Source organism: Trachurus trachurus (assembly GCF_905171665.1).
Source record: "Trachurus trachurus genome assembly, chromosome: 22".
Classification (NCBI taxonomy): Eukaryota; Metazoa; Chordata; class Actinopteri; order Carangiformes; family Carangidae; genus Trachurus; species Trachurus trachurus.
In genome coordinates this window covers 8,466,018-8,478,879 of record NC_139907.1, presented here as the reverse complement: position 1 = coordinate 8,478,879, position 12,862 = coordinate 8,466,018, and the positions used below count along the sequence as shown (strand labels likewise).

Here is a 12,862-nt window from a genome sequence, read left to right as displayed (position 1 = left end):
TGTTTATTCAGAGGGGGCGAAGAGACTCACGCTTTTGTGGGTTGAAGTTAATACTCTTGAACCTGTAGCTGTAGCTGTAGCTGTAGCTTCGTTGCGTTTCCGTATTCATACCTTTCGGGTGCTTTTGAAGGATGCGCTGGGAGAGCAGATCCTCTCTGTGTGTGTAATGGTTGACAGGCTGGAACAGCTGTTCTAGTTTAAGGGAGTACAGTGTTGCCTGTAGTTGTTTTGTTTTCTCCGTCTTATCCCCCTCCTCTCCGGGGGAACTTGATTTAGCAAATCCCAAACCGTTCATTGTGATATCTCTCTCTCAGCTGCAGCCACTTACTTCCCTTTCCTTCTTTCAATGTGTCTTAAAGGAACGTGGAGGATGTTCGTGCTTAAAAAGTAGAGGTGAAGTTTTTTTTCCACTGTTCTTTTCCCAGTCGGGGCTGTTGAGCCGGCGCCGTGGGCAGTATAGGGTAAAGAAGCAGATCCCCTGCTGAGTGTGCGAGCTGCCAGACAATCCCAAAGTCCTTCACCCCTGCCGGCTCCTCATCTCCAGCATTTCAAATGAAGCTGCTTTGGATTCAGTGTCTCCGAACCTTTTTAATGTCATTTTTCAAAAGTAATAAATCTGCCGTGACTTATTTTGTGTCACCGTCTCTTTTTGTAGTTGAGTCTTCTAAAGTACAATCATTGATATGGCAACGGTATCCATTGTCTTGTCTCCACGCCCTGTACTATAACATCCTCTCGTTCTGCATGGCCTTGTAGTAGTGCTCCTGCTCGGCGTGGCTGCGGGCGGAGACTGACGGCCGGCGAGGCAGCGTGGAGGAGCGGGACAGCGCCTGGCTGTGGCCGTCCAGCAGTAAATCGGGGTGGGGAGGAGGGGGAAGCATGCTGGAGAGGGACGGGTGAGGAGGCGGCGGCATGGAGGAGGACGGGTGAGGAGGTGGGAGCATTTGACAGCTGGACGGGTGAGGAGGCGGGAGCAGAGGGGAGGAAGACGGGTGAGGGGGTAAGGGCATGTGGGAGGATGACGAGTGAGGAGGTGGCGGGGGCATTTGACAGGATGACGGGAGGGGCGGTGGGGACATCTGAGAGGATGGGTGAGGAGGCGGGGGCATGTGAGAGGAGGAAGGGTGAGGAGGAGGAGGAGGGGGCATAGGAGAGGAGCTATGGTGTGGGAGGGGAGGCAGCGGGGAAGGACAGGAGGAGTGAGGCGGCGGTGGCGGGAGAGGGGAGGATGACAGCTGAGGTGGAGGAGGGAGAGGGGAGGAGGAGGTGGGGAGAGGAGGGGGAGGCAGGTCCGGTCCCTCGGCGCTCCCGCTGGCCGAGGAGGAGCACAGCGAGTCCGATTTCACCGGGAGCGTCCGGTAATCCCGGTAGTGGCTGCTGACGTTGTCCTGCCGCTGCAGTGCCGAGCGGTGCTTGTCCCCCGCTGTGTCGGCGGCGATGGTGGCCATCATGTTCCCGCTGATGGTGTTCCTCCACTCCCACGGTTTGCCGTTACTGGCCGACACGCGCACCACCGGGTGGTGAGGCGCGTGAGCATCGATCGTCACGATGCTCCCGCTTCCGGCGATGCTCCCGGGGTTGCTCCCGGTGCAGCTGTCCCGATCGGACGGGATGCGGTAGTAAGGAGACTCGGAGCAGTTGGACCCACCGCCAGAGGAGGAGCCGCCCTCTGAGGTCTTCGTGGACGAGGTGATTGGCCCGTGACCCTGCTGCTTTGACATGGCGATCACCTGCAGCACAGAAAAAACAAATCTCATGTAGGGATATCACGATTATATATTTTCGTGACACGATTATTGTCAGAGAAATAATCACGGTACTACGATTATCACTATTAATATGCTTTGATTAATTTCACAACAAATATGAATGTGTAAAATTAAAAGTGTCTATTAATAAAGGAACAATTATTAATCCCCCAGAGGAAATGTTTGAAATATTCAGGTCATAAATTGTCATCTATACCAAATATTAACATTTTTTTAAATAGTTTTTTGTTTAGTTTTTTTGTTTTTTGACACGCTTACATTCAAATTCCTACCAAATCAATGTTACGTTAGGTAAATGGACCAGTATCTGTGCATTAACCTTTCTTTAGGGTTAGGGTTAGGTTTAGGGTTAACTGCCGATATGGTTCCAACATCTTTTTTGGAAAGTAACGGTATTTAGGAATCTTTACGATCAATTCATTGTGGCGTTTAATACCGCGATTACTTGTGAAAACAAGTAATCGTGACATCCCTACTCATCAGTATTCAAACAGCAAAGTAGCTGCTATTGAAATCTGCTCATTTTATTGCAAACCTGCCATGTGTAGAGACTTTTATTACAGTTAAAGCTGTAAAGTGTATTAGCAACATATTTAATGTCCCTGAAGGACATTTCAATAAGGTTTAACAGCAAACTATAATTAGTGTTAGAACCCTTGTCAGAGGGAAAGTAATCAGTGGAATTGCCTCCGCCCATGCTGTTCTGTTTCGACTTTACCAACAAAATAAATCAGCTCTGTTGTGCAGTGTGACAGATGTTAAATGTCAGACCTGGCCGCATGCCGGTTGAAATTAAAGTAAGAAACACAACTGATCAAAATAAAGTAGTTAGAATGATTTGAAAAGCACTCGTTTCCCAATCTCCACCTCACCTGAGTGACTCTTTGTTGGCTTGGCGGTTGGTTGGGCTGCGTGTTGGGCAGCGTGTTGGGCACGCGGGGAGTCGACACGGCGATGGGCCCCGGTCCCGGCTCCTTCACGCTCCCCCCCTCCGTGAGTGACAGCCACTTGGCACGGGTCTTAGCGCTCTTGGGGGAGACGGGCGGAGGCCGAGACGCCTCCTCGGGGATGTGAACCAGCGGGGGTGCCACCACCATCCTGGCTCCGGTCGGCGTGGCGATGCCCTTGTTGGCTTGCACCGTGGGATACAGAGATGACGGCATCCCCTGCTCCCCTCCCTCTCCTGCTGTTGCTCCTCCGCATCCTCCTCCTCCTCCTCCTCCGTCGTCGCTTCCGTCTCTCCCATCTGTCCCCTCGTCCTCGTCTCGTGAGCTCTGGCTGCGGAGCTCCAGCGAGCGCTGCTTCCACTCCGACACCAGCTGTCGGGACCTCTGGGGGTCAAAGGGCACGTGGAAGGTCATGTGGCGCTGCGTGGAAACCGGCTCCTCCGAGGGCGAGATGGGGCTGTTGCCGTTTGCGACCCGGGGCAAAGTGTTGCTAAAGGTTACCATGGTTTCTTTGCCCATGGGGCCCCGGGTCGCCAGGAGCTCCACATCGGCGCTCGCTCGCTTAAGAGAAGCCAGGGACGCCTTCTCCCTCCTCACCTTGCTCCTGGCCCCCGACCCCAGCCCCACCCCCAGCTCCTCTCTGCTCTCAGACACCCTGGGAGTCTTCCTGTACAGGGAGTCATGACTCCGCTGGCTCAGCACCCGCAGGCCGTCCTTCTGCTGGGCCGAAGCAAGTCTGTGTAAGGACGGAGCATCTTCCTCTGATGATTTGAAATTCCCTACTGCATACACAGCCTGACAGAGGACAGAGGGATACAGGGAGAGAGGGGGGGGGGATGAATAAGGAGATAGAAGAACCCAGTATGTTAAATAAAGACTGAAGCGTGAAAATGTATTTTCTTTAATCTTTGGGAGGGAAAAAAAAATTGATATTCCTATTAGTGGGAAGCAAGTGCATGAATAGGCATCTCTCCTTCCGCCTGTTTAGTCTGAGGTCAGCATGAATCAACCCCCTCCCTCCCTCCTCCCTAAGAATTCATCCTTTAATGACAGGAAGAAACGCTCCCGCTCTTAAAAAGTGAAAGACGAGAAAGGAAGACTTGAGAGGGGGAGGAGGGAAGCGTGGAAAATGGCAACGACAAGTTTTCTTAAAACGTAGTGTGAAATTGTTCCAGAGAATTCTTATCGGATTATTCATTCTCTCCCTCTTCCCTCCTTAATAGAAAAGGCTATATATAGCCTGCCAGAAAAAAAAACTGCTGGGAGAGAGAAGTATGGAAGCCGCACGGTGAGGAGAGGTGATGAAAATAAAGCATCATTTGTTAGCACTTGCTGTGATACTGTGTTAGAAAAATATAATGGGACAATTCAGGCCTGGCAAACACAACTAAACCTATTTTTTCTTTGTAAGAAATGTCTTTTTTATGTGTATTCTTTCATTTGCACCATGCTTCATGCAGACTATTAACTGCTGCCTCGGGACAAAACAAATCCTTAAATGCATGCAAACATATGCTGGCACTCATTTACCAAACTAAACCCTGAAATAGGACATCCGTTACAGGAGGATTTAGTCTTTCAGCGAGTTACACCATCATAAAAAGGGGTAATTATCATGAAAACGTCAAATAAATAAAGCCTTGTAATACATTTTGCAGATTTTAGCATAGAACTTGACAAGTGTGATGATTATTGTGTTGTGCTTGTCACACACGCTCTTGTGCTCGTTGTTTAACTGACCAGGTAGACTCCGATGCCGGCTCCGATCAGGTATCCAACGTAGACGTCTATGGGATGGCTGCGGTGCTGAGTTATCTGTGTCAGACCGGCGAGGCCCGCCGCCATGCAGAAAGCAAACACCAGGAGCGGCTTCAGCAGTTTGGTCGTGCTGCTGATGCTGGCATTAAAATACATCTGCAGAGACACACATAGACAAAAAATGAGCAAAAAGACAGTTCAGACATATGGAGACTGGATTGTTAGATTTGGAGGCATTATGACACCACAGCATAATGCACAAAAACAATTACAGTTTGGAGGGGTTGATGAAATAAATCTTAAATCCCATCCCATGCATCTTTACATGGATTTTGTCATTAAATTAATTGTTTGACATTTTCAGTAATATGCTTCGATGAGAACATCAGCACCACTCTCATATCCAGCCAGCTTAGTTAGAATAAAGGCTGAAAGCAGAAGGAAACATCCAGTCTGCATTATTATGAAGCAAATTCATGTTCTATCTCAATAGTTTTCTTGAACTCTGATCAAAGACTGCTGTGTGAAAAATGACCAGTTGTGGTCTTGTGGAGCAGGACTATTAGACTATTTATCTATTTATTGTGTGGTTTTCTCTTAATTTCTGGAAACCTCTCAGTAGTTTACAGGTAGTCAAGGTTCTCTGTCCAGACATAACATGTGAAATAGAGAGATTAAGAGATGCTGGGGCCTTTGAACAGAGCCAGACTAGCTGTTCCCCCTTTGTTCAAATCTTTATGCTAAGCTAAACTAACAGGTTACTGGCTTTCCCTCATATTTAAGCCTATAATGTAACCCTTAAGAAAGAGGAATTCTCCTCTTGTGACAAGTAAAATGAAGAGATATTCTTTATTGTTAGATAAAACTTCAGAATGAAAATGATACCAAAAAGCTGTCAGCTTCCTTTGAGGTTAACTAGGTCATTAAAATGAATATGATTTGACAGTGAAAGAGAACGGAGAGAGTTAGAGGGAGAGGAGGAAGAATCAGACGTGGAAAGAATATATTTACAGTTGCATTCCTATTCTCTGCATGCACTCCATGTTTTGAATATATAGAGTGGAGGACAGCTGAGTGACAGAAAAGCAGCTTTTGCAAAAATATCCATCCTAACAAGCTTGTCCATCTAGTTCTGAGCATAAAAATCCTTCAAGCAAGAGGGAGAGAGAGAGAAAAAATCTGTCAGCAGGGTGACATTTCCGTTATTTTTTTAATGCAATTCTAATTTTTGTCAACACCTCTTGGATCAAGTGTCTGCTCTGTGATCTGCTTTATCTGCTTAGTTTCAGCAAATTTGTGAGAAGGAAACAAGAGCATGTGCTTCACTTCATTGTAACGTTCGACAAAGGGGTTTTGAGGCTGAATACAATGAATAAACGTCTCGGTGTGGCGGTCGGATGGCAGTAAAGAACAACACAGATGAAAAAGAAAATGTTCTGACATCACTGCGTCTGATCACACAACATTTTTTAATTGTAGCAGCACAAACAGCTGCTTTCCTGATCCTCTCCTGCCTTTTCTCTCTGATCAGAAATCTGCCTAGTGAGCTTTAATGAGCACACACTGAGCTCAGTGAGGCAGCAGTGATATGGCCAGTAGCTCACTAAAGCCGTTGGTGGAGGAGGGAGTGTGTCTGTTTCTCTGTGTGTGTGTGTGTGGGAGGGTGTTACCTCCTGGAAAAAAATGACAGAGCTACTTTGCCATACAGTTCACATAGTGCTGCTCTCAGCACCGGACTGCGGAATAAGAAAAAAATAGAAGCTGCCCACTAGGATGTCACAATGAGGTCTGACCTCAAGACACGGTGGTTCATGTTATGTTTTTTAATGGGGGATTTAGATGGAGGCTGTTTGGCCTGAGGACAGTTTGCAATCCAGAAATCACTCAGTAAGTAAACATGGTAATGCAATTGTGAGTTGAGTATGAAGTGACATTGATTTCAGTGAACAATTCCCTATGCAGGAATCTAATTTTATGTTGCCTGCAGCAATTTAAGTTAACAATACAGAGAAAAACAGCTGCATAGATGAAGATAATGTAACAGAATTTCATCTACAGAAACTCCACAAAAGAAACGCCCAGTAAACCACAAACATGTTCACAAACATATAAGCATCATGCAAATACATTAAGTTAGTGCTTACGGAGATATAGACAGCAGCGAAGCCGGAGAGTGTTGCATGCTGGGATGGAAATGTTTTCCTAAGGGGAGAAAGCAGGAGAGGTAAGGTTAGGTATGAAAGAGTGAAGGCAGGAAGAGAAACAGATCCATATTTTAATGACATAAAAGCTGCTCGAATTTAGAATAAAACTGTCACTGTTTCCCTTGTTGTTTGCGGTGTCAGGTTTGTGTTTGACATTGAAACCTGTCTGCCTGTGTTTGTCAAACCGAGCGTGCATCCTTGGATGTGAGCATTAAATAAACACAACCAGACTACCGTGGGGCATTAGCGGGAACATTAGGGGAGAACAAATGAGTGGTTTGAGGTCAAAGCCACTAATTTAGAGTTGAGAAAATCTCATTTAATTTGCCACTGTGTGAGGGTGTTTATCCTGGTGTCTCAACACCACTGTGTTTACACTGGGCTCACACATTGGCTAAAACTGTCTTGTGGGTGCTAATGTGTTGGTTAGCTGAGCTTTCATGCTTTAAATTTAAGTTTTTTAATCTTACAAAGTGTCCATAAATAATTTTTCAAAGGTCATATATTGAGGATTAGGCCTGAAGTGTAATCCTAAAATGAATGCCGGGTTGTTTTTAGAAATAACAAAACTTAGAATTAGCTCCTTACACCAACAATTAACATAAACTTGTAATTTTAGCCTTGGACACTCGGCTGTGATTATTAAAACAATAGTTCAACATTTTGGGGAATTTGTGTTTTTAGCTAAGAGTTAGATGAGAGGATTAATACCACTTGTCATTAGATGGCTTCAAAACTACAGCTAGCAACTCATTAGCTTATCTTGGCCTAGTATACAAGACCATGCCAACTGCTGCTTAAAGGTATTTTAACAAAAATGCACTTAATTTTAAAACCTACAGAAACGGATGTATAGAAAACAACATTTTGTGGTTTAGACTATTTCTTTTCATTTTCTAGCTACTGCATCTAACCAAGAAATTGTCTGACTCATAACCTCTTATAATTTGGTTACATCATGTTACCATGTAGGTTTCTGTACAGATTAAATGAACCAAATAAGATGTAGCCTTATGTTGAAGAGCCAGAAACCAGAGGGCAAGTTATCTAAAATGTTACTATAAATACCTTTAAGGTTAAGAGTTCAGAGAATCTTTTTCAACCAGGGATTTCATTCATGAGTATAGAAGCAGAAACCTCTGCATTTGTAGGATTATCCCTGTATCGGCTATATTTAGCTGTAATCTTTTCTGTCTGTTTGCACTTTATTATGCCTGTCTAATAGCCTACCCAATATGCTGGAGTTTGTTTGTTTGTGCGTCTGACCTGTCTGTGTGCTGTGCTTAACAAGCAAAACTTTTGTGAGCGAGACGCTGCAGCCGGGCACAATGAGAATTTGTAACAGCATTGTTGTACAAATAAACACTTAGCCTAACTTTCCCTCAGAAGCATTTCATTAATAAGCAAGTACCTATTGCATTATTTTAAAGACCCAACAGTTACAACAACATTTTCGTTCCTCAGCTCTTTAAATCTTCTGTAATCCTATTCAAATGCAAATTAGATTTGATGGCTCCTTGCCTTGTCGTTTGCATTTACTCCTGCAACATAGTGATGTGCAGCTTTATGGTGTACACTGTACAACCTCTGTAAATCCCTTCATAGTCGTGATGCAATGTGTTCTCCATTTCTCATAAAGCATACAGTGTGTTTGTATGAGCAGACATCAACTGCAGGCGTATGGTAGGCTTGTAAATGGGTCTGTGCATCAGCTAGTGAACTGAGCTCCTAAATATAGCTTATCAGATAGCACCAGGGAAGCTAACTAGAGAAGTACAGTTAAGAGGCTGCATTTAAAAACTGATAATTAATTGTAATGAATTATGCATCTTCATATGTTTTCTCTATCACAATGCATATATTAGTTCAGGCAGATGGAGACGTTCTGTATGTCCATATGTGAGTGTGTGCTCCTCTTCGGCTATAGGTGCACGACATACCTAGCTGACATGATGGCATACTGGTCTTTCCCCATGCAGATGTCCTGCATGATGTAGGCGTTGTTGTCACATGACACTCCCGGAGCCGTGTAATTGGGCTGGCAGACGGTGAGGAAGAAAGGGGTGTGGTAACCTGTAGCCAACTGGATGACATCTGTCACCACGGCTGTTGCCAAGAGACCGAATACATGAACACCTGGGAAAGAAAGAGAGAGAGAGAGAAGAGGGGTGATGAGGCAGACTTTGTTAAAAAAAAAAAAAAAAACTACTAAAAGCCTCTGGTGGCTTCCTCACTTTAAGCCGCTCATGTCTGAACACCGGCATCTGACAACCTGAAGTGACACCATGAGCCTTTTGGTTTGTAACATGACAGAGTTTCTCTACAGACAGTGAAATTTGGCAAGGTGAATTAATTACTCCTTTTCACTTCAAAGCTGAAAGTCTGCCCCGAGATACATCCCGTGAGGAATTATATCATGCTTATTTCATTTTACGTCACCCTTCATTTAATGCATGTAATTAGCTTATTTCCCCTCCTCTAAAAAGTGGAATATAGGTTGGGGGGCACAGCTGATAAGTGCAATAATTTGTCTGAGCCAAAACTGATTCCTATCTTAAAAACAACTTTTTATCCCTAACTATTAATAGAAGATGGTTCTTTACAATCTTAATGCTGTTGGTTAGCGAAGACTAAAATATATCTGGGTGCTTTTCTACATTCTTACTTTGAAGTCCTTGTGTATAATTTATTTGAGCTATGTGGAAAGTTGAAAGAATGAACAAGAGTAGACCTGAAACATAATACTTGGCAAACCTATAAAACAAAAACATTACAATACTACATTTGAGACTCTTTAAACGCCTATTAACTTATATACACCCCATCAGGATTTACCTCTGAGGTGTTTGTTTTGGATAATGTGATATAAATTGAATTGAATAAGCATCTGTGGGGAAACTAATTCTATATGATGTGGTTAATGAGACTCCTTTTTAAAGTTATGACACAATCTGGTGAGGTTTTCTAGAACAAACCCCGTTCACCAGCTGTTTGGTGCTGCCTGTGCAATATTCTGTGACCACAACTCCCGTCCTCTTGGAAAAACAAAAGTTGTACATACCGACGAAGCGCACAGTCCTGCGTAGGAAGGAATTGAAGCTGCAGCCTCCAGCGTTGATGCTGCTTTCCGACTTTGGACAACTCTTCAGCTTGGACTGCATACAGTACATCAGTCCCTCCCCCATCATTATCTGTAGACGGAGCACGGGAAATAAGAAAGGTTAAAGGTAAGAAAAATATGCAAAAAATTTCTATACATTTTCCTTATCAAAGGGAAATTAGATGAAAAAGGGTAGAAGTGCTACGTACATCTGTCTGTGTCTGTGATGCTGATCTACAGTGAGCGAGGGCCATGGTGAGAGAATGGAAGGTGCTATCGAATAGTGATCACTTCCAATCAGAGTGATAGATGAGGGTTAGAGAGAAGTGCTCGTTTCCATGCTGCTGATGGATTAGTGAGACAGTGTGTGTGTGTGTGTGTGTGTGTGTTTGTGTGTATTGACAACAAGAGGAGGAGGGGGAGGCCTGGATGTGTTTGATGGTGTGTATTGGAATGTCAGGTGTGTATTTATCAATGTGTCCATTGATTCTACATTTCTGAGGAGAGATTGAATTTGCTTTGTGAGCATTCAAGAAGCTGCACGTTTACGTATTTGTGCATGTTCACAAGTGTTTCTGTGTGATTTATGTGTGTAGTACTCACACCCTGCACCACCCCCACCCCCCTAAAACCCCAGACACACATTAGACCACTGATCCTACGTGATAAGATTTTATCTCAGTAACTCCAGTATGAGAAGATTTTTGCTGGGGTAAACCTATTCAACATTTTTTTTCCATGAACGATGGATCAGATGCTGCTCAGTGACAAATCCACTGGGAATTATTACTCAACGAGCTTTTTAGCTTTGCGTAGCTTATCGTTTTGCTGGTGCAGCCTCAAAATTCAACTCTCACGACTCCGTCTTGGTGCAGTGGTGTTTGTTTCCAGGGTTAAAGATCTGATAAGCCCCTTTAATGTTTAGCTATATCCGCCCAGTACCAAATGGCAATGCTAGCGACTCATTAGTGAAGGAAGTCAAACACCTAGCAAACTGAAGTCATCTTTCTCAGGAGTTGTTGGAGATCAAAACAGAGTGAACATGAAGACAGAAAAGCACAGAGTATTAGGCGCCATCTGGTAATGTGACTCCAAATGAATGCTAATATTCCTCTATACGTGCCAGATGTGTAAACAGACGCTAACTTTTTTAGCTAAAGTAACTTTTCTTAAGCAATAATGGAAGGGATGTGTTTTTCTTTAACCCAAAATGACCCACTGACTGTCACTAGATCGTCCTTCTCACGGTGTTCAGATAACATCAAGGCTTTTTATTTCTTTATGTGTCTCTTTGTTGTTCACTTAGCTTCTCTAAGCTTGCTGGGTATCAAGGGGTTTTATGAATATATGTATTTTCCAGTGAGTACACCTTTTCTGATTAAATATCTCCACTGCTAGACGCTGGGATTACTGTTTTCTGTACACTTAGGCCTATTTCCATCTGGAAGAGAGCTGGTTTTATGTTTAAGTACAGTAATTACAAGCTATTGTACCGTTGCAGCCGTCATATTTGCACTGCTATAGAAATCCCTGAATGGAAGTCAACTAGTCACACCTCTGAACATTCAAAGTGTATTCAGAGATCTCTGAACGATCATTTGGGTAACAACCTTTGGATAACTCTCAAAAAAAATATCCGTACAGACAGAAAAAATTTTTTTTTTCCCCTCACATCACTTCGATCCCCTTCAACAACCCTCACGTGCGTGTGATGAACTTACGGATGCAGCAGGACCGGCGAAGGCCAAACTCAAAAGCATCAAGAGCGGGATGAGCTCATCGCCCGTCTCTACGTAGGGCATGGAGAGGTCGCGGTCATGGCAACGGAAGCCCACCGTTGCCGGGGACAGCACATCTGTCAGCTCCAGGAAGTACAGGGACACCAAAGAGGATAGGACGATGGGGAGCTGCACAGCCAAGTGTACACACACATACACACACACAGAAACACACACATGCCCGACACAAGGACAAGGACGAAGCAGAGTGACTAGCATTTAATATTGGCTTGGAAAGAGGTGATTCATCCAGTGTTTTATCTCAGCCTATACTCATACACGCTCTCACAGGTAATAAGCAAAGTGATGACACCTTAATATTTGCTTAGGAAAAAAATAGCAGACTCCAAGCCCTCAATAGAGGTTGGTGCATCCAGATGCAATCAACACAAAGCACTCACTCTGGTTATGAGTCTATAAAACGAGTCATTCGCCCAGTGATTCAGTAAATACAGTGAGTCATGTTGACCAAGCAGTGTTATCTAGAAGAGGTAATTCATCAATACATCCAATCTACACACACCTCTACAAAATAAAAGCATGGCAGCAGCGTCATGCTGTCTTTTGGCGGTTTCTTCTTGGCTTTGTTTTTGGGGGATGTCATCTTGGGGTGGGACCAGTCACAGCCTGTTGGGAATAAGAGATCGTACAGGGATGTCAGAGGAGCTTCAAAGCACTTCCATAGATTGTAAAAATAAAATCTAAGCATCAAAAAGATGTTCAAACTTCTGGCAGGCCTGAACTTTTTTGAAAAAAGAAAATGGGCTCAAAAAGTTTCCAAAGGCTGGTTAAAGCTGAAAGGTTTTTTAAAATTAATTAGTTTGAATAATGAGACCTTGCCTTAATAATCACATTAAAATGTATTATGAGCAATTTTGTTGTAGGGTTGCTTGGTAATGAGGTGCATTATTAGTTTTAGCAAAACCAAACATCCAGACACCTTCAATGATTAGGCCCATAATTCCACACATAAACGTTTAATAACCCCACTCTGTTTTCCTCACATGCACTCAGAAACACACACACACGCTCTTATTAAAGCAGATATCAGTGGAATGTTTTTGTTAATATAAGTCCTAAATAGTCCTATTTTCCGTCAGCAATCACTTACATGAAGTATTTCAGCCTAAACACGAGTCTCTCCGTCACTCTGCTCTGCTGTAACCCGAGGAGAAAATTTTCCTTGTGGGATACAAGTGTTATCCAATGAGGAGAGAGAACGGCATGAAGGGCTGTGTGTGCAGCCAAGGGATGCGCGTGAATGTGGTGACGTAGCACGAGGACCAATTGATGCCTGACAAGGGCG

General features: G+C 44.0%; 1 protein-coding gene across 1 annotated transcript; it reads right to left on the bottom strand.

Moving 5' to 3' along the window:
• Window positions 1-722: 722 nt before the first annotated feature.
• LOC311005351 (phospholipid phosphatase-related protein type 3-like) lies at window positions 723-12,160 on the bottom strand (the record flags this gene model as incomplete). Its single annotated transcript, XM_083997736.1, has 8 exons — window positions 723-1,730; window positions 2,642-3,511; window positions 4,457-4,630; window positions 6,619-6,676; window positions 8,619-8,814; window positions 9,740-9,869; window positions 11,500-11,685; window positions 12,080-12,160. 8 exons carry the CDS (start codon window positions 12,158-12,160, stop codon window positions 723-725), a joined length of 2,703 nt encoding a protein of 900 aa, XP_083853862.1.
• Between the last annotated feature and the right edge of the window lie 702 nt (window positions 12,161-12,862).